Source organism: Sander vitreus, chromosome 18 (assembly GCF_031162955.1).
Source record: "Sander vitreus isolate 19-12246 chromosome 18, sanVit1, whole genome shotgun sequence".
Classification (NCBI taxonomy): domain Eukaryota; kingdom Metazoa; phylum Chordata; class Actinopteri; order Perciformes; family Percidae; genus Sander; species Sander vitreus.
Window position 1 is genome coordinate 12,630,215 of NC_135872.1, and position 23,818 is coordinate 12,654,032.

The 23,818-nt window shown below is 40.2% G+C and overlaps 4 protein-coding genes across 5 annotated transcripts in view; 2 read left to right on the forward strand and 2 right to left on the reverse strand.

Annotated features, from left to right (window-relative positions):
- The window catches only part of mthfd1l (methylenetetrahydrofolate dehydrogenase (NADP+ dependent) 1 like), a 37,591-nt gene extending 26,947 nt beyond the window's left edge, over positions 1 to 10,644 (reverse strand). Inside the window, exons 1-16 of the mRNA XM_078274000.1 lie at positions 10,208 to 10,644; positions 8,424 to 8,508; positions 8,260 to 8,310; positions 8,099 to 8,152; positions 7,703 to 7,827; positions 6,742 to 6,842; positions 5,604 to 5,740; positions 4,774 to 4,885; positions 4,003 to 4,070; positions 3,804 to 3,901; positions 3,468 to 3,641; positions 2,820 to 2,956; positions 2,227 to 2,273; positions 1,596 to 1,703; positions 1,111 to 1,185; positions 228 to 330 (exon numbers count right to left, since the gene is read on the reverse strand). Coding sequence (XP_078130126.1) covers positions 228 to 330; positions 1,111 to 1,185; positions 1,596 to 1,703; positions 2,227 to 2,273; positions 2,820 to 2,956; positions 3,468 to 3,641; positions 3,804 to 3,901; positions 4,003 to 4,070; positions 4,774 to 4,885; positions 5,604 to 5,740; positions 6,742 to 6,842; positions 7,703 to 7,827; positions 8,099 to 8,152; positions 8,260 to 8,310; positions 8,424 to 8,508; positions 10,208 to 10,443 — 1,711 coding nt within the window. The 5' untranslated portion in view covers positions 10,444 to 10,644. The remainder of the gene's footprint in view (positions 1 to 227; positions 331 to 1,110; positions 1,186 to 1,595; positions 1,704 to 2,226; positions 2,274 to 2,819; positions 2,957 to 3,467; positions 3,642 to 3,803; positions 3,902 to 4,002; positions 4,071 to 4,773; positions 4,886 to 5,603; positions 5,741 to 6,741; positions 6,843 to 7,702; positions 7,828 to 8,098; positions 8,153 to 8,259; positions 8,311 to 8,423; positions 8,509 to 10,207) is intronic.
- stx11b.1 (syntaxin 11b, tandem duplicate 1) lies at positions 10,014 to 15,766 on the forward strand. 2 transcript variants are annotated; one of them, XM_078274002.1, is made up of 2 exons: positions 10,014 to 10,075; positions 14,098 to 15,766. In XM_078274002.1, exon 2 carries the CDS (start codon positions 14,220 to 14,222, stop codon positions 15,114 to 15,116), a length of 897 nt encoding a protein of 298 aa, XP_078130128.1. In that variant the 5' UTR covers positions 10,014 to 10,075; positions 14,098 to 14,219; the 3' UTR covers positions 15,117 to 15,766. The 2 variants fall into 2 exon arrangements, with proteins under 2 accessions (XP_078130128.1, XP_078130127.1); XM_078274001.1 differs by lacking the exon at positions 10,014 to 10,075 and adding an exon at positions 12,844 to 13,084.
- A 2,682-nt stretch (positions 15,767 to 18,448) lies between these two features.
- LOC144533647 (syntaxin-11-like) lies at positions 18,449 to 21,094 on the forward strand. Its single transcript, XM_078275166.1, has one exon. The coding sequence runs from the start codon at positions 18,449 to 18,451 to the stop codon at positions 19,349 to 19,351; it is 903 nt and encodes a 300-aa protein (XP_078131292.1). The 3' UTR covers positions 19,352 to 21,094.
- LOC144533649 (uncharacterized) lies at positions 20,321 to 22,985 on the reverse strand. Its single transcript, XM_078275167.1, has 4 exons — positions 22,759 to 22,985; positions 21,462 to 21,617; positions 20,761 to 20,930; positions 20,321 to 20,673 (listed from the first exon to the last, which is right to left on the reverse strand). Exons 1-4 carry the CDS (start codon positions 22,806 to 22,808, stop codon positions 20,321 to 20,323), a joined length of 729 nt encoding a protein of 242 aa, XP_078131293.1. The 5' UTR covers positions 22,809 to 22,985.
- Positions 22,986 to 23,818: the final 833 nt, after the last annotated feature.

Sequence of the window (23,818 nt, forward strand, 5' to 3'; positions counted from 1 at the left end):
TGTCATTGAATACCAACAACTAGGTATAAACGTTTTGCTGTAGTTCAAACGTGGTAAGTTGAAGTTACAACCCGCTGCATCAAGAAGAAACACAAACCCTACTGAATATTTCACAGACATACATTGTCCTCCTTTAGTTTTGGCTATGGGGGGGAAATGCCCTTCAGTATTAGAAGGTTGCAAATAGAAATCATTTACAGAGTGAATTTCTATACGTCTATAGCTACCTCTCTGCCAGGTGATCTTGGAGGGGTCAAGGTCAAGACGAACAAAGGTGCTGACTTCCTGGGGTGTGAGAGATGCAGGATCTATTTTATTGATCCCTAAACGCTGGAATCAAAGAGAGAAAGAAGATTAGAGGATCACCTGTAAGTGTTTTTGGAGATGTGATACTTAGGTGCCATTTTTTGCACTTTGGTTCGACACATGCCCACATTTCTGTCCCAGCTGCGGCACTACTGCTAGATACAGCAATGTATTTGATATTTTAGGATAATCTATTTCTATATTTTATTTTAGACCAACGTAGTGGGACTTTTCTTGCTATGTTCAAATCAGCTGGACACAGCATCATCCCAGCATGAAAAAACAAATCAAGACTAAATGACTATGAGGCGATCAACTCACTGTCAGGTTCAAAAGGTTCACTGGGAGTGCACGGTTTAAAAAACACACATGATGACTCTTCATCTCTCACTCTATCCATTACGACTAATGAATATTTTATATTGCTTTGAACCTCTCATCCCAGAGACTTTCATACAACAGGACAGACAAACATTCAGTTGGCTTATGTTCAAACTTTGCATGTGCCATATGTATTTTATCTGCCAAGACTTGATATAAAGCATTCTTCATCAACACTACAAGAAACAGCCTTACTCTTAGACATAAAAACAAATAGGAGCTTCATGAGACATAAACAAATATTTGGAGATAAAGACATGCTGAGGGGAAAGATGAGATTTTAAAGCTAGGCTCACTGAGGTCCCCTAGTGGACAAAAACAACAACAACTTGTTTGTTTTATTAAGAGCTCAACACAGCAATGCTTTTGGCTAGTAATAATTGTTGATACAAGTGATTCTGGCACTGCAGTGTTTGGACTTACACGTAGCCTGGAGATTTGGATGGGTGAAAATCTTCTGACTCCATTCACTGAAGGGACCAGTCTATTGAACAGGGCCTTGGAGGTATAAGACAAACATAAACGTGTATATGCATATAAAGTTACTTTAAATTGCAATAATTATGTTTTCTTGAATAGAATGCATCACAATCACACCATTGTTGTAACTGCTAAATGTTATTGGAGCATAAAAAGCATACCCTTCTTACATATATTCGACACGATTGAGGCTTCCGTGTAAATATTCAGTGACATCACTAGATAACAAGATTGCAATATGTACACATATTAACATAATGCATCATTTCCTTTCTTAAATCAAAGAGAATAACATCTAAATGGCAAATCACTAACATTTAAATTTTGTGCAAAATCAGGATTGTCATTATACAAAGTCAAAACAACAGTTTCACATTCTTGGGGGTGTAAGAATGAGTTATTACTGGGCGACATCATCACACGGTCACCTTGTCTGATTGAGTCGCCTCGTGGAGCATTCTGGCATCGATGGCTGCTGCCACCAGGTTGTTGGCTGCTGTAATGGCATGAATGTCACCAGTCAGATGGAGGTTGAACTGAAGGGTAAAAAAAAAAAAGAGGAAGAACAAACAATATTAAAAACAAGAAAATGTGAAAGAGGTGAAATAAAGAAAATCTAATTATTATTCCTGTAGTGTAGTGGTACACATTGTGAGTTCAGATGGTCCCAGTGGAAATAAAACTTCTACCAAGGGGGGTTAAAAGGTAATCACAAAATTTGGTATCACATGTGGCTTCAAACAAAGTAACCTTCTCATGGTTTAGACTTTGTGCCCTAGGTCTTTAAAAATATTGGAGGTAAATAGCTGGTGTTTTGGTATGAGAAAAGGAGGCTGCTTCATTGAAGGCTATGTGTCTGCAGCTTAAAAATCACTCTCCTTCCCTCTCAGCCCTCCCTCCCTGCCTTTACGGACAGTGATTTAGTCACAGGCAATATTATGCCACAGCTCCAGGGGTTGTGTGTGTATGTGTAAACTAGTGTGAGTCTCTGCATGTCTTCGGTCTTTGAAGCCTGCGTCAGTCCTGCTAGGGAGCAATGAGAGTGTCTGTGTGTTTTACCTCCTCCATAGGGATGACCTGGGCATATCCCCCTCCTGCAGCTCCCCCTAGGCACAAAGAAGAGGTAGCACAGTCAGAGGCAGACCAACAGGACAGGGACACACAAAAGGAGGAATGCCGAGTGGTGGACTCTGAGTGAACTACTCCACCCCTGCACAAAATGTAGCAGGGTATGAAACACTAGCCTCACACTGACAAAGATAGCTTATCACACAGTTAGTTGAGACATTCCTAACTGCTAGTTTGGGCGCCTGTCTCTGGACTTCAAAATTCCACTCAACGTATTCAATCAGAAGAAAAACAAAATTAAGAGTTGCATTCCAAAATAACAGTTGGATATCTTTTCTAACATGAAAATACATCTCCTTAAAAACATGTAGGTTGTTATTTAATGTAAAAAAAAAAAAAAAAAGAGCATTAGAGAAAACAATTAGTCTTGGAATGATTATCTTTAAAATAAGAAACTACTGTATCACATTACCATGAGGTCAAGAGAGAGGTAAAGAGCACAGAGAAGGGGAAAGCATACTTTTCAGATCAAATATGTCATGTACAATTAGCATAAGGATTCATAGTATGTATTCATTGCTGACCTTTAACCCCAAAGGTGGGTCCCTGGGAAGGCTGTCGGAGACAGGCGAAGGAGTTGAGCTTAAGGTGGGCAGAGAGGGCCTGGACTAGGCCGATGGTCACCGTGCTTTTACCTTCACCCAGTGGGGTGGGAGTTATACTAGACATACAGAAAGTAGAGAAAAAAAATTTTACTTCATATTTTTTGGTTAGAATAATGTGACTGAATCTATGTGCATTATTGTTAGAATCACATACAGTATGCAACCAAAAAATTGATACATTGCTTTAAAGACCTCATATTATGCTCATTTTCAGGATCATAATTGTATTTAGAGGTTGTACCAGAATAGGTTTACATGCTTTAATTTTCAAAAAACACCATATTTTTGTCATACTGCACATTGCTGCAGCTCCTCTTTTCACCCTGTGTGTTGAGCTCTCCGTTTTAGCTACCGAGTGAGGCATCTCACGTCTACTGCATCTTTGTTGGGAGTCGCACATGCGCAGTACCTAGGTAAGGACGACTAGCCAGTCAAAAGCAGAGTAGGGCGGGCCCTGACAAGCAAGCTAACGTGATCCAAAACAAACCCGCTTCAGCCGGTAACCATGGCTTCGGTTCAGCCGTACATGTTCGAACCTGAGTCCGAGTCTCAGTAAGTCACACGTACCCAGCAACCAGTACATATTTCCCATCCGGCTGTTTGTGGAGGCGGTCCAACAAGGAGAGTCGGACCTTAGCTTTGCTCCTGCCATAGGCTTCAAGCTCCTCTGGCAGCAAACCAATCTCCTCAGCCAGCTGGTCCACTGGCTTGGGCGTCTGAGCTCTGGAAATCTCTATGTCACTGGCAAACATAGAAAGCATGATTAATCATTCAGATACATTTCATTTTAAAGCACCACCTATATGGACAATGTCTCTAAAGTGCAACTTAGAGAATAGTATGACATGAGAAAAGGATGTCCAGATAGATGTAGTTAAATTCCTCACAGAAAGTAGTCTATACCTTGGTACAGGGGTCATGGGCTGCAGTTTGAGGCTGTGCAGATGCCAGGGTCGGTACTGCTGCTCCTGGAGCCACCGACTGCAACTACCCACCACATTCTAGTAGAAAAAGAGGAGAGACAGAGAGGTAGGTAGGTATGAAGGTAAAGAACAAAAAAGACAAATGGGGCGAGACTGGAGACAGAAACAAAGAGGCACACCTGTATTCTGTAAGCTGCTGTGAGGTATCCCAACCCAGACTTTGAGGACATCTCAATGGCCTGTTCATCTAAAACAAGTAAACACTTATGATAAATGCACATGTTGAGAAATAAAACATGCATATCCAAATGTTAAGTGTTGGACAGAGTACAACGATACGAAAAAACAGAGGACACATGCTGTGTCCCACTATACGGTATATGAGTGTAACCTCACAACTGCAACACTTGCTAAGTCTGTCTATATGATAAACTGCAAACTTATACTTCATTCTATAATGCTGGAAAAAGCCAAATACCCAATTTTTTTTATTTAACTACACTAGTATGTCTATGAAAACTCAGATGCATTCTCAAGCTTTTTTTTTTTTAAGATTATTTTTTAGGGCATTTTTAGGCCTTTATTTCCACAGGACAGATGAAGACATGAAAGGGGAGAGAGAGGGGGGAATGACATGCAGCAAAAGGCCGCAGGTCATAATCGAACCCGCGGCCGCTGCGTCGAGGAGTAAACCTCTATATATGTGCGCTTGCTCTACCAACTGAGCTAACCCGGCCACATTCTCAAGCTTTTTAGTCAGCTATAATCCCATTAAATGCATTCTGAAAGGTCAACAGCAAACAGGATTTATGTGCAGCAGCAAGGTTTAAATTCCAATTCACGTGCAACACCCACGGGTGCGGTGCCAGGAGGTTAAGAGTCATTTCCTTTCTCCTATAGATCAAGCCTGTACAGGGTGATTGTGACTATCATAATATATTCAACAATACCTGTCTCCAGGGTGGGCTCACAGCGGATGACAGCAGCCCCTGGTCTAATCCAGGTGGGTGGAAGATGCATGTTCCCTGCCCCTAACAGGACCACAGCATCAGCCTGCATCACCTAGGAAACAAGGAACGAAGAAATCAAATATCAGGAATTTCAAAGAGAGGAAATAAAAAAGACAAGCGCTTAAAGCAAAAAGAAGTGAAGCAGATGGATGGATGGATGGATGGATGGATGGATAGATAGATGGATGATGGATGGATGGATAGATGGATAGATGGATAGATGGATATATGGATGGATAGATGGATATATGGATGGATGGATGGATAGATGGATAGATAGATATTATTATTCCCAAATTGGGAAATTATGACAGGCATAAACAATTTTTATGTTGAGTAAACCAGAAATACCTCTTCAGAAAAATGTGACTGATCATGAAAAAATGTATGGCTTTCAACTAGCAAAAACTGTTTGAGTTACCTCTGTTGCAACTGATCACATTTTATGACACCGCATTTGAAGAAGCAGAGACTGACTCCATGTGGTTGGCCACTAAAACTGCACAAACTGTAGCTGGCGCAACTGAATAATGACAACAGATGTGTGAGGATATGGAGCATAAAAAGGCTTTTCATTTATAAAGCCATGGCTTTAGCGGTACATCTGTGCAAACAAATGATACTCAAAACACAAAAAGAACATACTCAAAACAAACAAACTGTCAAGCTGACCACAAACAAGGACCTAGTGAAACTGGTGATTTAAAAAAGGTTTTTAAAAAGTTTTGAAAAAGAAAAGGAAAAGATGAATCATATGAACAACACCACACCTGTCTCTGTAGGCTTTTTGAGCTCCAATGACCCTTAAGAGCTACCATTCCACAACTTTCAATCAGGCACTGCAGGGACACCCCAAGGGGTCCTTCTCCTCCAACAAGCAACACCGTTTTCCCTTCCAAAGCAGAATCTGCAGAAGTATTAAATGCAACATAAGGCCATGCAGTTAAGTATTCATGATACATATTAAAATGCTGACAATCTGGACATGGATGGAAATTAGTTTGCACACCAATCAAAAAGTAGGTGTTAAATAGCTTTGTGCAACACTGTGGTCATAATTACAGATAGGGTATGCTGATATGTGGCCCATTTTCAAATCTAACGCCCATACACTTTATATTTTGGAATTTACCACACCATATACTACTGCAACTAGACACAAATTATTTACTCAGAATAACAGTGACCTTATGTACATGTGAACTTTGACCCCCTACCCTCTGAACCCCAGGGTGTGTCTTAAATTGGTCCTGAACTCAATACTTAGTATGATGAGTCAACCTTTTTTGTGTATCTTGTGTTTCCCAATTCAGATCACCACATAATTCCCAAAGATTCCCAGTGAGTATCTTAGCTTAATGTTCACACTGACATCGTGACATTTTCACTTCTCTGCATTTGCAAAAGACTCTTCACACACAATTGCCCCAATTCTTTACCATACGCTCATTTTGATAAGGTTTTTAAGCACATGGTGTGTTCATTCTGATAAAAAGTATGAAGTCTTTGTCTTCTGCAGTTTGCTTGACATTCATTAATAGTATCATTTTCTGTTCTGCAACATCTAGCAGCGTTCAAAGTATAGAATTGGTAAACAGGAATGTTGTCATGCCATGTCAAAAAAGCACTCCAGTATTAAATACATCCAATTTAGACATTTCTCCAGCATGAATGTACTACCGACACAGCTGCATCTAATAACATTAGTAACGAGGAATATCTGGTGTGCCACAATAATACCGATTGTCAGTGCTTGCTACAACGGTAGCTTACCGTAATCAAACTCTCTCACTCTTTAATTTAACCAGCTACACCTCATGTCTCTAAAAAAAAATAATAATAATAAAAAAAAGACCCTTCAAAAGGAAACGTAAGTGCCATTACAGCTACATATATCAGAGTGTATACCATGTTTCTCCAGCAGATCCAGCACAGCGCTGGCTATGGGTGGCACAAAGCCTTTGCTTAGGTCTCCTCGTACCAGACGGCCCATATTCAAATCAGATATCCTATAACAAGACAAGAAGGGACAAAAATATGATACATTTCATTTTCAATATAAATCAAATAAATTATTCTTCTACCTGGCCACGGCATTACGTTTATTTTGTAAACTGCTATGAATGACAGTATCAAGTACCTTTAGAAAATGTAAAAAATTGCATATACACATGAGGCACACGTCATTTAGTGAGTTACTGGTAAAGCCACAGAAATAAAATTTATTTCTATGAGTAAGCTTAACATTTTTAAGTTAATAGTATAGTTACTTTATTATTGAAGAGAGATCTAGGATTACTGGTCATTTTATCAAACACCAGAAATAAACAAAGTAGCTTGTTGCAGTAAAGCAAAAGCACCATATATCTCAGTTTTTCATGGGACAACCTCAACTATTTTTTTAAAATAAACTTGCTTTACAAAATGTGTCCTCGGTTGAACCAGCTCTCTTTAATTTGTGATGATTATGAAGGGTGCCTTGCAAATGTTTTCATTCACGTGTCTGCTGAAGTCACACACTCTGCATTTAGACGTCTTAATTCTGTGCAGCCCTTTCTGATTTGGTGTACCATGTGAGTAAATGCATTTATCTCTGTTGGGAAAGAGAAACACGCACAGCAGATACCTGGCAGACTGCTGCATAAAACTGTCTATCGCCAACAAAAAAAAGGCAATTTTAGGGAAACAAATTATCAAAGAGGAACAACTAGAGAGACAACCAATTGTAAATATACACAGTAAAAGATCTTTTAACAGCATGTGCTATTTGAAAGAGATATACTCTTCACTGTTATGTCTCTCTATGTGAGATTAGAAAATCCAGCTGTTTTAAATGCAATGATCCTATTTGGCTAGAGCAGGTTTTTACCCGTCTACATCCTTCTCAGGTTTGATTGTGTTCAACACTCGACTGGTGATGTAGGCAGGGGGGAGGTGGAGGTAGACTCCGTGCACCCTGGGGTCTTCATTCAGCTTCAACACCTCCTCTATAATCTACACACATTCACACAAAGACAAGAGAGCAACAGCTGAGAGGCTGCTTCCCATTCCCACTCACACAATGTTGGAAAATACCATGAAATAAAAAAGGAATACAAACAGGACCCGAAGGAGTGACTAAGGAAATTAGGGATTAGTCATGTAACAGTGGATATATGATGACTTACAGTCAAGAAACGTTTTAATTAATTACTTGCTAAATGATGACAGGGTGGGAAGAGTTTTCCTGGTTTTAGGTGCAAATTTGTGAGTCAGCTTCACTTACTTCATCTTCACTGCATTCCTTTGCCAGACAAATCTGGGTGATGTTTAAGCCAATCTTCGGACATACAGACAATGAGAGGGTTAACTGCTTGAAGTATTGTGCAGATTTGTGAAAAAGACAAAATGGATAAAATTCAGAGGATCAGAAGGAAAGGAATTTACCCTTCCTGCCATTTTCTTATTGATCTCCAACAAGTGGTCATCTTCACCTGCCTTTGAGATAAAATAAGCACACAGACCTGGCCTTACTTTAAGGTTTGACAGTATTTAAGGCAACAATGGAAATTACAAATCCTACATAGCTGTTATGTTTTTGCTTAAAATACCTGTATAATGACTAACAATGGTTGGACAACTGGATTTCTTCCCTGCAGAGCCAACATTGCCTCCTTGGTGCTTTGAACCACTTCCCTGTGAGAGAAAGTAAAACTGGTTAGCTATTTCCAATAATCCATTTAGGGCTACACACAGGGTTTTTAAAATCAAACACATACATCAGGTCAAAGACACTCATTCTGTAAGATTTTTGGAAAAGGTACCCTCACCAGAAAAGTGGATACCATTTAGAACTGCTTATTCTGTGTTTGTTGGCTAACTGGGGAGAGGGGTGAAACTTGAAATGCCTCAGTGAGGGGGTGACACGCAGCAAAGGGCCGCAGGTCGGATTCATACCCAGGCCGCTGCAAAGGACTCAGCCTACGTGGGGCGCACGCTCTACCAGGTGAGCTAGAGGTCACCCTATTTATTTATTTTTTACCAGTGATTGACCTAAATATTTTCTGTTTATACAGTATCGCCGACTACATCATATCAGTTTCCAGCTAAACAGAGCGAATGCAGAAAAAGCAGAAAATCCATGTTATGTGCTTCTTAACAAATGAAATAAATGTCAGACTGAATGACTGACATGTGATGTGCATTCTTTTAAGAAAACAATTAGTTTTTAGAAATGTCTCATGATAAATTGTCCCTAGAAGTGCGTTATTCAACTTTTGTTAAAGAAGGAAAAGAAAATCGCAATGTTCAAAACTATTGAAACGCAATACTTCTAGAATCACCATGAATGAAAATTGCAATACAAATTGAATCGGCACCCATGTATGCTGAAAGAATCGAATCAGGGCAAAAGCATATCGTCCCAGCCCTAATGGAAATGTAGAGATGTTCCGATACCGATATCGGTATGGGCTCTGATACTGCCTAAAACGCTGGTATCGGTATCAGGAAGTACTGGAGTTTATGCACCGATCCGATACCACGTAATAAAGCCCTAAAGAAAATCTACATTAAAGTAGTTTATTTATATTCTTTTTCCGTTATAACTGACTGTCAAACTGGATAATAAAAGAAAGTTCTGGGGCGTTCATTGTTTGTGTTTGTTCATGTTTCACAAAGAGTTTAACCTGAGCCAGACTGACAAAGATAGAAATCATATCACATCCATACAGGGATAGTAGTATACAGTTGTTAAAACATAATAGAATATATGACACACTGGTATCGGATTGGTACTCGGTATTCGCAAGTTCAGGTATCAGAATCGGTATCGGGAAGCAAAAAATGGTATCAGGCCATCTCTAATGGAAATAAGATTTTATTTAATGGATTAAAATAAAATACCAATTGTGAGATTGCACCGATTGACCACCTTACTGCGCTTGTGATAAAATGTGGGAGGGGCTGATATGTTAACACATTTAACACAATGACCTACACGTTGTCCAAAATGTAAACATTATCTAGATCAAGCCCACCTCTAGCTAACTAGGATCATCATTCAATGTACTTTATTGCTCACGATGGTCTATAGTAGTAAAAATAACATAATTTAAATATTTACACACACACACACACACTTTAGCCTCATGTGTTTGGCAACAATGGAGAGAAGTTACATCAGCAGGCGTCCCTCTGAGGATAACGAGGACACGTGCGGAACTGGCTGCTATTCATGAGTAAAAACCATGGATGTATTAAGGTAAAAACGCCATCAAGACCAGAAATACGTAAACGTTAGCTACTGTTCATCACTCGATTGTGTTTTATTTTCAGTTCAGTGTAATACAAATATGACAATAAATCAGTCATGTGTGGTCACAGACACACTTACCTCAAAGAACTGTCGCAGTCAAACCCATCACCCTTTTGAGACTGTTTCCCAAAGCTGACGGTTAATTTTGGGCTGGTACCGCCGCTGCTAGTAGCGCTTGCTGTCCGGAGGATCAACCGGTTGTTGGCAGGACCAACCGGTAGGCTTCTCCGTGTCAAACCGCTGACCCTGCTTCCTGGACAGGCTGGATGTATCCAAAGGCTGCCACAAGCACTACGAATTATAGACAACTTCATGGCTTACTAACTAAGTAACTTCACGTTACTTTTAGTTTTGTAATTGTGGTGTATAAGGGTTTCTTGTCTTGTTGGTCTTACGGTGGGTAACGAGGGATTCAACCTCCAGGAGGAACAAAAAAAAAGTTGAGGGGGCGAGTCAACACAGGGTCCTGATGGAGGTGTACTCTTCAGGGGCAGTCGGAAATGTGAAGACATCGGCATACACGAACAAAGCACAAATGTGACGCTTTATTATAACACAAGCTGTATGACATTTGGGGCGCGGAAATGTGGAAGTGACGTTTTCTACTGCGTTGGCAATCGTTAACATGGATGGATTGTTCATGTAATAACTACAATATAAATTACATAATGTAATGCGTAGCCTACCCATTTGTCTTTCCTGTCCAAACGTTACTACTAAATGTCGGCTGGTTGCTTTGTTAAAAGACCGCAAGAAAATATAGCCAACATTTGGCATAGGGTGTATTTTGTTATTAACCAGGCACACTGGAATAGTTGTTTTGAATTTCCGAGGTACACCTGAATGCAGCAGCCCCATAAGAGGGCGTGCTATATTGACACAGAAAGATGGGAGGATGTCAGTTCAGGCCAAGTAGGTTCACAAACTATGACCTGTACTCAAAAGATGATGGCCTATAAGGCCTGGGGTGCATATAATAGAGAGAATATGTGCATGCGCATGAGAACTAACACTTACATTATATCTCAGCTCATCTGGAACCACCACTGAACCTGCAATGAAAAACTCTTGGAAACAGTGCAGCTAAGGTCACTTAACAAAGTCTTGTCACAGTAAAAGAAATATAGGCTGCACTGGGTCCTGGAGAATGGCCACCCACCACTGAAGTTACTGGTCAAATCCCAAATAGTCCAGAAGTGTTATTGCTGAGTTCTGAAAATGGAGGAATTAAATAAATAAAGAAAACAATAGAAACCATTAAACCCAGTCATTATAAAGAACTGAATGACATGCACTGCTATGCATAGCACTGCCACAAGGTAAAACCATGAGACCACAATGATGCCAGCTACACCAAATATTAACCTATGGGCATTATCTTAAACCATACGTACAGACTACATTTGAATACAGAAATACAACAAGTTTGCAAATGACATATGACAGAAGAGAGGCGCATTGAATGTAGTAACATTAAGTATAGGCTCTAGCTACACAGGTGGAACACTGCAGACACTCAATTGACCACCAGTAGCCGAAATGAAAAGGAGCAAGAATTAGCCTACCTAAAAGGGATGAATAACCATACAATCATATTAGTATGTGACTTAATGTACTTACAGTTCAATGGATGCACACAACATTAAAAAACAAAGGCAATAAATCAGTCACATTGGAATCAATACAATGTGATTGACCAGGCACCCTCTAATAATGACTTCACTGCAACATGTATTTAAAAAGTTCAACAAATATTTAAATGTTAAAGCAAGGCATCCCCAAGAATTAAAGACTTGCTACATTTATATGAAAAGACAACAAACGTTATTCCCCACTGTATAGCTTACTCATGCTTATATATAGCCTACTGATTTTGCTGCGGGTACAAGGCTAATACACAACTTCCTGCTGCAAGTATCCTAATGAACCATAATTTGAGAAGGTGCCTCTCTGCCTGGCCCCTGACTTGCCACCTACAACCATTTTGTTAAATGATGGAAAATACAAATGTATGCTAACATCTAAGCAAATGTCAGTTAATTTCAAATCTGCCTTAATTGGACAATGGGGCTGGCAAAACCACATTGGTCTGTGTGTGTGTGTGTGTGTGTGTGTGTGTGTGTGTGTGTTCTTGTTTAACTATATTCGTGGGGGGAAAAAACGGGAATACAGTATACTTGTGGGGTCCGAACAGCTCTGTGGGGCACAACTTTAAAGGGCTGTTTGAGGGGTAAGACTTGGTTTTAGGATTAGGGTTAGAATTAGGTTATAGTTAGGGTTAGTGTAAGGGTTAAGGTTAGGCATTTAGTTGTGATGGTTAAGGTTAGGGTAAGGGGCTAGGGGATGCATTATGTCAATGACGGGTCCCCACAAAGATAGTGAAACGCAGTGTGTGTGTGTGTGTGTGTGTGTGTGTGTGTGTGTGTGTGTGTGTGTGTGTGTGTGTGTGTGTGTGTGTGTGTGTGTCTCACAAGTGAGTGGTTGTGATTTGGGCGTGGATGGGAAAATGTTGACGTTAATTCACATGGGCTTGGCTCTATGCTCTATACCGGCCACATCAGGACCGTCTGCTAACTCACAAAGAAATCCTTCCGCGTTGGTTGCAGTTCATGAGTCAGGGTACTCATGTCATGCATTATACACACCAGCTGCTTACATTTCGTCCTATCCAATTGACACTCCGGGGATGTAGCGTCACTGCAAAGGCCAAACCGACCGGACTTCATTCCTGAAGTCACATCAAAACAGACGCATGGCGTGGTGCAATCCAACAAAGCCGCAGTTGAATACCTGTTTGGCTCCAAAGATAGCTGCGTTACGCATGTAGGGCCCTAAATTTGTTCCTGCTCACAGCCGGAGCAGTCGACTTCACAACTGTAGGATGGTGCTGTGGCACCATGGTCACCTTACATTAAAGGACAACGTTTGATATCTGTGGACATCAGAACACAACAGGTAAGAAGCTTTCCTTAGAGCTTCTAATCCTGCATCAAATTGAGACAGTGGATTGTGGCCGATATTATTGTAAATTATTAATATAGGACCGTAGGTTACCCGGTGTGGTCTATCATAAAATGTGCCTGGGATTTATGTGGTAATAAATACTCAGTATTGTATTCAATATAAACACTTTATTTAGTGAGAAAATCCCATTGAGATCAATATCTCATTTACAAGTGAGACCTGATTAAGCTGTATCTGAAAAAAACATCTAAAAAATAAATGCAGATTTGATATAGTTTACTATTTGTAACATACATTTACCACATAAAGTCTTAACTGTATGTACCCAAAACATAGCCTTGCCATTTACTTTTATAATATTTTGACCATGAGACCGAGCAGTTTCAGATCATCTGAATAATGAACTATCAAAGTAGTGTTTCCCAGGAGCATTGTAATAGTCTACAATAAATAATATTCTTAGCTGAAATGGTTACTGAAGTATGGGAACTTTTGATCTAGTAGCCTTTTGAAATGCCCTCTAATGATGTCACCAGCCTCCTTATTTCACATTGGAAATATATATATATTTTTAGTTTTAGGTATTTTAGTTTTTTATTTTAAATCGCTCAAACTGGAGATCCAAGATATTCCTGTATCTGCTTAGTCTGATGCTCCAGTTAGATTCAAAGTCAAAATGAGTTTCTGGATAAAGACGTCGGACACATCACAAGTTACAATAACTAGTTTGGTGAGGAGCAACACCTTTGATTATTCTCTTGAGAACCTGTTAGGCCAGTGCTGGGTGGGTGACAACTGAAGGAAGAAGGAAAAGGCGTTTAAACATGCATGCCAGCTTAAATGAGACACTGGTTGTGTTTAAACTTGCAAATGTTTTCTGTTTGGATCTTGAATGTAATCTGTGTCCCTTTTTTACATGTTGTTCAGCCATCTATGGTGAAAAAAGTTCAATTCCATGTGCTGTGAATCTTAAGATTTGTTGTTGTTGTTGTTTGCCCTTTCAGTTCATTCATTCATTCGATCTTTACGGAGTCCTCTTTACCAATGTGTGTTAGAAGAGGAAAGATAACCAGACAGAGGAAATCATCTTGACATCGATAACCTTGACTTGTTCTCAAGACCAACCATGAGGGACAGACTGAGCAACCTGCAGGAAGTTTCCAACAGCCATGTGGAGCAGATGGAGTATGCCGAGTCCACTGTCTCCGACACCTTCAGCAACATTGACCTGGAGATGGAGTTGCCCCATGAGGCAGTGGTGTTTGAGGACAACAGCCCTGCTCTGGAGGATGTCTTGTCCCAGTCGCAGGATATCCACAGAGAGATCCAGCTCATCCGTGTGGAGATTAAAAGGCTTCGTGAGCAGAACTCTCGCATGCTGGGTGTCACCACCATGAGCACTATCAAAAGGGACTCCAACGTTATTGGTGCTGATATAAAGGCTCGGGCTGAGGGTGTGCTGGCACGCCTGCGGGACATGGATGGCGAAGCTCACAAGCTAGAAGAAGAATATGGCTCCAATTCTGCCGTCGCACGTATTGCCAGAACCCAATATGCTTGCCTCAGCAATGGTTTCCGCGATACCATGTTTGACTATAACGAGGCTGAGATGAGCCATCGGGAGAACTGTAAAGCCCAGATCCAGAGGCAAATGGAGATAGTGGGACGTGAGGTGACAGGAGAGGAGGTGGAGGAGATGATTGAGAAAGGTCAGTGGAACATCTTTAACGACAACATAATGGCTGAAGGCAAAACGGCTCGATCAGCTCTGTCCCAGATTGAGAAACGTCACCAAGAGTTGGTTGATCTGGAGACCCGTATCAACGGCATCCATGAGATTTTCCTGGATATTGCCCTGCTGGTGGAGGAGCAAGGCCCCATGCTGACCACCATCCAAACCAACGTTCAGAAAACCGATGAAGGCATAAAGGAGGCCCTCGTCAAACTTGGCAGAGCCAAACGTCATGACAAGAACAACCCCTTTAAAAAGATCTTCTGCAGCTGTTTCCCATGTGTAGACTAATGACTGTACAGTACAGAGATTGGCAACGGGATGGCAAAATATGCATTGTGCTGTCTCCAGACAAAGACAAGGACATTTTAAAACAGCTATTGTATGTTTCATTAGTACAACATTCTTATTGTCACAAAGTCTTTATCAACATGGCCTGGGGAGCTATAGATAATGATCCAATTTCCAGGATGTAAAACAAAGGTTTGAAGAGGAAGTTAAAACTATTTTGTCTAGATTGAGAGACAAAAATGCTCGAGTAAAATATTTTACAATTGATGTCAAATCTGAATTAATTCCCCCATGACTCAGATGTAATGCAGGAAAAACATTTTAAAAAAAAAGGTGCAATTTTCAGGCATGCTGCCTGACACAATGGTTCCTGATGCAGTAAACGGCCCTAATAGTGAAGCCCAAAGAAACATTAAGATATGCATGTTGTTCTCATATTTACCATCTCTTTTGAGGACACCAGTAACTGAGGAGTGATGGGAGTTTAAATAGGATTTATTCACAGTTTTAATGTTATGCAGGGATCACTCAAATTATGTTTTGTGATGTACCCTAATCTGTTACTTTTCACTGCTATTTCTCTGAATATATGGATGATAAAACTTTTCTTCTGTGGTGTCATGTATATTACATAAACAGTTATATTAAAATCGGCGTGAGTCTGTCTTCATTCTTGTTTGTTCATGAAATTTACATCATATGAACATAAAGACCTGTTGAGATGTAGTGTTTAGTATACAAGGGGCAGATTATGGCTGTCATGGGCCCCTTGGCTACTCTTTGTGTGGGCCCCCCCTCTTACTCATCATGCTTTACCAGAAGGTATTTAGTGCCATGCTTGCGTGCTAGGAATATTAAATAGCCCACACACACACACTTGGGGTACACTGGCATAGACTTTACACTGAGATAGCTTTTACTATAAGCAGCAATGCTACAGAAAAAGGCATTCACAGTGCATCTGCAAGCTGGTAACAGCATTTAGTTTTCTAAACCAGCAGCTACAACATCTGCAGAAGGACATAACCCACTGCTTTGTTGTCAATTTAGGGATTCTTTTTTTATTTTATATTTTTTGGGGCATTTTTAGGCCTTTATTTTCACAGGACAGATGAGGACGTGAAAGGGGAGAGAGAGGGGGAATGACATGCAGCAAAGGGCCGCAGGTCGGAGTCGAACCTGCAGCCGCTGTGTCGAGGAGTAAACCTCTATATATGTGCGCCTGCTCTACCAATTGAGATAAACCGGCCACAATTTAGGGATTTTCTTTAGTAGATCTTGGTTTCTTTCAGCTGTTGTGCTTTTAATTTTTTCGCTCCGCTGTCATATTTCATTTTTTGCTGTCTTGCTGTCCAGTAGCAGTGATGTATTGTTTAAAAACCAAATTAACCATATGAATCTTATGGCCACATCTAATTAATCATCTGCTTCATTTAAAAAAAAAAGTTTCTTATGGGCCAATAGGGGTCCAGGTCTTTTTTCCCTCTGAAGTAAATGTATATAATTAGAAACAGTCTGGCCAATCCGTGGCCCTTGTATATGTGGGGCCCTTGCATATGTGGGGCCCCTAGGTAAACCTGTGCATTAATCCACCCCTGTTCCAGGTTCTCTGTCCAGTCCTGGCCCTTCTGAATCATCCAGGGTCCTCTCCACCCTAATGGTACCCGAGACACACACATCTACTCACACAGATGTTATCACTTAACAAATATATGGCAGCTTGTGCTGCATTAGTGCTGTGGTGCACTGATAGGTAATTAAGTCAGATTTCCTCAACAACTTTCTCATGAACACTTGTCCTGGATGCATTATTTGACGGGAATGTTGTCTTACTTAATCAACATTGCTTTCTAACCAAAAAAATGCATCTTTCTTTAAGGAGTGTTGCAGTAGTGGGAAGGCCCATCATATGTCTGTCACCTGAAAGGGGCGGCAGTAACACACATGCTAAACACAAATCAGACTTCCTTCAACAGAATAAAAAGATGTGTTTCACATCCACCTTGGACCAAATAAATCAGTGTGAGACACATTGAAGGGATTTATTGTATTCTGATTTAGTGGGAGCCAGTCACAAGAGGTAAGATACTTTGAATTGATAGTTGAATTATATTTTCTTATGTAATATGTGTTGCAGAAGCACCTGGAGACAAGTGTATAATTGGACTTCATTAGTGCAGGGCTGATTCAATGGCCATCAAGAAGAAGACTTGTTTTTCTTCATACATTGAGATAGCTTCTAAAATAGTTTAATGATTTTGTTTCACAAATATGGTATAAGGAAATGGATATTCTGTGTACAGACTGAGACTGAACGAAAGAATCCGTGGCAGAGATTTAGGCAAGCACCACCATTTTTAAAGTTTTGTGCAGCATGTGGTTGACAAAATGAATGTACTGAAGAACTACTTAAACATATTTTCTGCCCTAACTCTACTTTCAAAGGTAATGTCTGTTTTTCAATAACATAGTGTCTTCCTTGTTCCTGGTTTGAAAGAAAATGCTTTGAGCTGTGATTGCTCTTTGTTGTTCACCACAGAAATCACACCTACTGCAGATAAGCAGAAACTGACCAGTCATTGTTGCAGTAGTTGTATAATAATGACATGTTAGTTTTGGATGGGTGGTGTAGTTTCCCTGGGTAAATTACCTATGAACCTGTACATGCTGTCATCACGGTACTCAATGTGTAATGTCAATCTTTTTTTTTTATTTCTTTTTTTATAGGGAATCCTATATATCTTCCTTTTGGAAAAACATTAATTTCACATTTATCATTTTACATAGAATCAGTATTACTGCAAGTAGATTCACATAGTATTGTGCACACAAAAAACGTGCAGTACATTAGGTAACCATTTTACATTCAGGCTCTTCCAAAGGTTTTCTTTTTAACATTGGCTTATTTACAATGGAACATGGGAAGCTTTCACTTTAGATGAAAAATGAATAAGAGTGTTGTTGGATGCAATAAATAATATAATTCACATTATATTCATACTCATTTATTCTATAAAGTCAGCTAAAGTCTGAACATGTAGGTTTAGTGTGTAATGTACTGAAAAACTTTTGGACCTTGAAGGGAAAATGACAACCTTTTTATAATATATTTGGGAAACGCTGCATTTCATCACTATGAGGAGGGTTATACCATTAAAAAGAGACCTACAACCCAACTTGTAGAACACATGATACTAATTTTGCATTATATATTGTATCTATTGTATGTCTTCAAAAACCTGGAATTGTTTCAACACTACATCAGACCAAAAGCTAGACAAGAGATGAGCACAATAACCAACACATTGTTTTGCACTGGTCTCTCAGGCAGAATGCGGGACATGCTGGAGAGGCTGCAGACCATTAGGGAGGAGCAGGAGGACTGCGAGCCAGAGTTTTTTGGAGCAGAGTATAATGTAGACAAGGAGACTTTTCCCCAGCAGGCAGTGGTGTTTGTGGACTCCTCACCTATTGACAACATCCTCAGAGAGGCCCACTGCATACGCAAGGAGATCTCCTTTCTCCACTTAGAGGTGGCGCGTCTGAGCACACATAACGAACGCTTTGGCACCTCTGTGCGGCGTCTCACCCTACTCAAAAAGGACTCTGACTCCATTGCCAGGGGGATCCAGCAACGTGGGGAGGCTCTGCACGTCCGTCTTCAGGCCCTGGGTAAAGAGAGCAGCGGGTTAGAGGTAAAAGAAGGTCCCAACTCGGCTGTTAGTCGCATTGCCCGAACTCAGTATGACACGCTGACCCGTGCCTTCCATGCTGCCATGAGTGACTACAATGAGGCAGAGGAGATGCAGAGAAATGCATGTCGGAGGAGGATCCAGAGACAGGCCTCCATAATAGGTACTGAAATCACCGATGTCCAGCTGGATGTGATGGTGGACAAAGGTGGTGAGGGATGGGCTGAGCTGTCCCAGAGCCTGCAGACCCAAGGTGCATGCTCATCCCACTGGGTGATGTGTGAGATCAAGGGCAGACACAAGGAGCTGGTGGAGCTGGAAGTCAGGCTGAAGGAGGTCCATGAACTGTTCCTGCACATGGCCATGATGGTGGAGGAGCACGGATCCATGCTCGATAACATTGAGTCTAATGTGTGTGGCACTCAGGAATGTGTTGACAAAATCAATGTTGACATCAAGAAGGCCCTACAGTACAAGAGGAAGAATCCTTTTCAGCAATGTTGTCCCTGTCTACCCTGTTGGAGACACAACCAAACTTTTTAGGGCTTACTTTGACTTTATGCAATTTTTATGTATGATTTTGAAAAATTAAATAAACATTTACCTGTGTAAAAACCGTTATGAACAGCTAAAAAATGTTATGCAATGTGTTGAATTCACAGAAAACAAGCACCCTCATGAGCAGAAAGTGTAAGAGAGAGTATAGCACACTGTATTTCTCTAAAGATCTAAGAAGCTTCTTCAAGCATTTACTGTGAATTACACACATTGCATAACATTGGAGTTATCAGCTGTCTAAAATATAATTTTGTTATGTGGATCCAAAACAATCCAACTGTGGATGTGTGTACGACAGAAGTTTACAGTTGAATGTGCAATATGTAATTTTCTGCCGCTAGGGGTAAAGTCTATGATGTAAACATGGACTTTTGATGATGTCATGACGTTGCGTGGGATCATGGGAGTTGTCTTCTATCTTAAATAATAAAGTACATCATCCATATAAATATGTAAATCTTTACTTTCAGGATAAGCTTACAATGCCAGTTGCAGTACAGGAGTCACTGACTCAGCAGCATACTGTAATATCTCCCCACGATGATTACTAAGTGTGCTACCTTCATTTTTGTTTTAATCCCAAACCATGTGTTGACCATATACATTATTTGATTATTGTAGTATTTATTGTTTGGTATTTATAACACAGTTGTGCTTTTTTTGCATTTGTGTGAGAGGATTTTTTTTTTTTTTTTATAACCAGAACAATGTGCATGTTACTGCAAGTTACTGTAGTTTAGATATAGCATTCACTCTAGATGAAAAGGCAAACAGAAATTATGGTTTTGCTGCCTCTGCAAAGTCACTCGCTAGCAGATGTTTCAATTGCAAATATATTATACACACAACATTCATTAATTGTTGTGATAGACCGCATTTAGCTGTCTAGTATCATTGAGGTGCTTAATAGTATTAAAAAAAGCTGCCATTACATAATGTCAGGGCTTTTTTTATTTATTTAATCTCAGACTTTTTGTCTTGGCTGTGGAACTGGTTTTCAAGGGACCAGGTCTTGAATTGCTGAAAAAATTCACTGGCTTCGTCAAAAGGTTCTTGGTTTGTGTTCCAAGCCACCTTTGGCTTCAAGGACACAGCAGGCTCTAACGGCAGACCTTTGGTTTCATACACAGGCTTCTCCCTGCACCTCCTGGGGGGCAATTGATGGGTGACATAATCAGTTGTGTAGCTGGTGACATTTTCAAAAGGTTGTGGTTCTTGCACCTTTGGGACTGGTTTAGAGTTGGGTGCAACTTGAACAGAAGTTTTCTGGGAGCTGCACTTGTTTGCTTTCCATGCTCGGAAATCATCTGAAAACAAGAGACAGCGAGAGTGGATTTGAAACAGGATGTGTATATTTGTTGTTTATTATTTCTGCGATGTACGACTATACTAACCTTCAAATTGTTTACTTTGGTGAACTGATGTGTTGTCCTCCAACTGGGATGCCATTTGGTTTGCGACTAAGTGTGTAGGACTGTGTAGGGGGTTGCTGCACTGGTGGCCTACAGGTGGCAAAGATGGCTGCGGGGCCTTTGGGATCCTTTTTTGGACCAAATAGTATGATCTGAAACACATGTTAATGATGTGAGATTTTTTTTACTTTAGAACTTTTTTCATTTCAAAACACTTCCAACATCGAAAATTCTCCCGATGCTCCGTAAATAATGTGCTTCCCTAAATCCTGTTCAAAAAAAATAAAGTTTATCTGTTAGTTATTGTGATTTTCAATGCATCTCAGGAATTATTTTGTGTCCTGTCCTGTCCAACTCCAACTTTCACCACCACATCTAGGGCAGCCTGAACATGTGGCACCCAGGTGGGTAGAGAGCCAGCTGTACTGCATCATGGACTATTGGCTCTCACAGGTGGAGAGACACTAGCATCACTCTGCCTCACCCACCAGGAACATCGTTCTTCACAGTTTAGAGACTATGGCTTGGGCCATAGGCTCAATCACCACTGTGTTACCTCCTTCAGCGGAGATAGTGACTTAACCAACATTTATTTAAATGAAAATATTCGGGATTACACCTTTAAGTTATGGTATTTCACTAAAATGTGTCTAGAGAGATAAGACAAATACTTTAGATCATACCTCACATCTGCACTTGTCCCTTTCAGTGCATGGTAAGGGCCTTTCTGTGACGGGGCTGAGACGATAGCCTTGTAGCAGAGTGGGGAAAGGAACCTCTCCTGGTACTCTGTGGTCATGGAGGCCCGTTTCTGGACTGTTTGAGAGCCTGAGTGCTTCCTGGACATGAAGGCAAGGCCAGTTTACAGTTTCAACAATTGTGCTTTAGTTAACCCACATCATTCAATGGCATTAAGACCAGGTATAAAAGAAACAAGTCAAAAAAGCTAAAATTTAACAAAACCATATCCCATATATCATTTTTTTTTTTAGATAATTCCATTGAAAATTATATATTAAGAAGAAGACAAATGAGAAATACAATTATTATTAAACCTTTCTGATCCACACAGTGCCTGAGTAGGGATTGCATTATTTATCTTTTACAAAAAAGATTGCTCCATAAGTGACAAAACTGATGTTCAAAGATGCTTTGTGTCCATTGATCGAATAGCTTACACAAGGACAGAATTCCAAATATTGTAAAAAATTCAGTTTATGAGATAATATTCTGAAATTTACCACACTACTTCTACCACAAGATCACCATTTTGTCATGAATTTACATGAATATTGGAGATTTATTAAGGGAGAATTAGCAGTATTTTTACAGGCTTTTACAGTAGCCTGATTGTATAAGAGTTAAAACTGTGATAATTCAAAAATCTTGCTGGATTGTTTGTAAAGGACAGTCTGAAAATGCAATGGAGAAAAGTTGGTGTCAATTGAGGAAAAAAATGCTCAATGGAGTTAGGTTCAATAAGTTTGACAGTTTTTGAGAAAAACTGTAGCTAGTGACTGAGTGATGGACTCCATAATTCTTCGAAGCTCGAAGAATTATAACATGTTTTGCTCAATTGAGCCTACATTTGGGTGAAAGTTGCAAAGTGGTAGCACGCACGACTAATTATGAATTTTCAAAGTTTAAAGCTTAAGCGTCAGACGGTTGCTGTAGCGCCAGCAGTTTAATATTAGCCCACAAATCCAGTTGAGGAAGTTTAGCATGAGCAAAGTTTGGTGATGTTTCATGCTAGGGAATGCAGACTTCCTGATAGGAAGAAGAACATGAGTAATAATAATTTCCCCAAATTCAAGACGACAATATCCTATTTAAAGAGAAATAGAAAAGGACAATTTGAAAAAAAGAAATACAAGCAGGTCACTAGCTAACGTTAACGTTAGCATTTGTTTTTTCTTCATGAAACCCCAACCAAAATAGCAATATCTCCATAAATAAAGCATTGTCAATAGATTACCTCACCTCTTATATGTGGCTTGATTGCCGTTTTGCTGCGTATCTTGCAGCCTCATGGTTTTGAGGTGAATTGCTCGTCAGGCGGTGTGGATGGGCAATGTGTTAAACGCAGACTACTGAACGAGAGTAGCACGCAGCAGCCGAAAGCTTCTAAAAATAAACACCAGTGCATTCCTCTGATGCACAGCTGGTTGTCAAGGACGCTGCTCGTGGTGATGCGCTTTTTGGCGCGTAATAAGGATTCCAACCCCCATGTAGTAAAGTAGTCGGTCACCCTGTGCAAGATTATGTTGATTTTACAGACTTTTTTTTGATATGCTGAACATGCAAAGTGCAGATGGATCGTACATTTTGCAACACGTACACACTACGGGGAGTAAGATACATTCTGACCTCGTGAAGTGGTTCCAGGTTTATAGGGCTTGGAAATAGATGAACGGCATAATGCACTTTGATCAATGCTGGAATTGGGCCTCTGCATGAATGTAATATCAATCCAGGTATTAGTATTATAAGTGTATGTAACGCATAGACTATATGATTTCTGGTAACTAGGCTACCATGTGAAAACGCAGAGTCCTTTAGTATCTCGAGTCTATCCTCTCCCTTCATAATTAAAGAAGTGCACAAGTGCATGCTCCCAACTCAACTTAACGTTTTGACGCTTGGTCAGGGCCCCTGGCGTCACTGCTTAACGCACTGGGTACCCCTTTAGTATTATATTTCAACGTGCAAGATAGTAAAATATAATATAATATATTATACTAGTCATATTGATTGTATTCCAATCGCCCTTCAAGACGAAAACAATTATTTCAAATTACACAAACAAACCGACCCAATACGAATGCAATGGTCATCTATGCATACATGCAGACTAAAAACTGTAACCTTATAGTTTTGTATATTGTGTTTTGTTCATGGTTTTCTTCTAAATCATTAGCGTGGTGAATGGTGACGTCATTGTATGCGCCATAATGACAAACATCCGACCTTCCCACTTGCTCTGAACGCAGCAGGGTTGACGTACTGGATGTGGGCGGAGCTGGACCGAAGCACGGTGACG

What these genes read in the sequence shown, in the direction of transcription:
- stx11b.1 (XM_078274002.1), top strand. Translation starts at nt 14,220, where the DNA reads ATGAGGGACAGACTGAGCAACCTGCAGGAAGTTTCCAACAGCCATGTG.
- LOC144533647 (XM_078275166.1), top strand. Translation starts at nt 18,449, where the DNA reads ATGCGGGACATGCTGGAGAGGCTGCAGACCATTAGGGAGGAGCAGGAG.
- LOC144533649 (XM_078275167.1), bottom strand. Translation starts at nt 22,808, where the DNA reads ATGAGGCTGCAAGATACGCAGCAAAACGGCAATCAAGCCACATATAAG. An exon ending in AATCAAGCCACATATAAGAG is followed by an intron (nt 21,618 to 22,758) that starts GTGAGGTAATCT and finishes CTTCATGTCCAG; the next exon opens with GAAGCACTCAGGCTCTCAAA. An exon ending in CCAAAGTAAACAATTTGAAG is followed by an intron (nt 20,674 to 20,760) that starts GTTAGTATAGTC and finishes TCTTGTTTTCAG; the next exon opens with ATGATTTCCGAGCATGGAAA.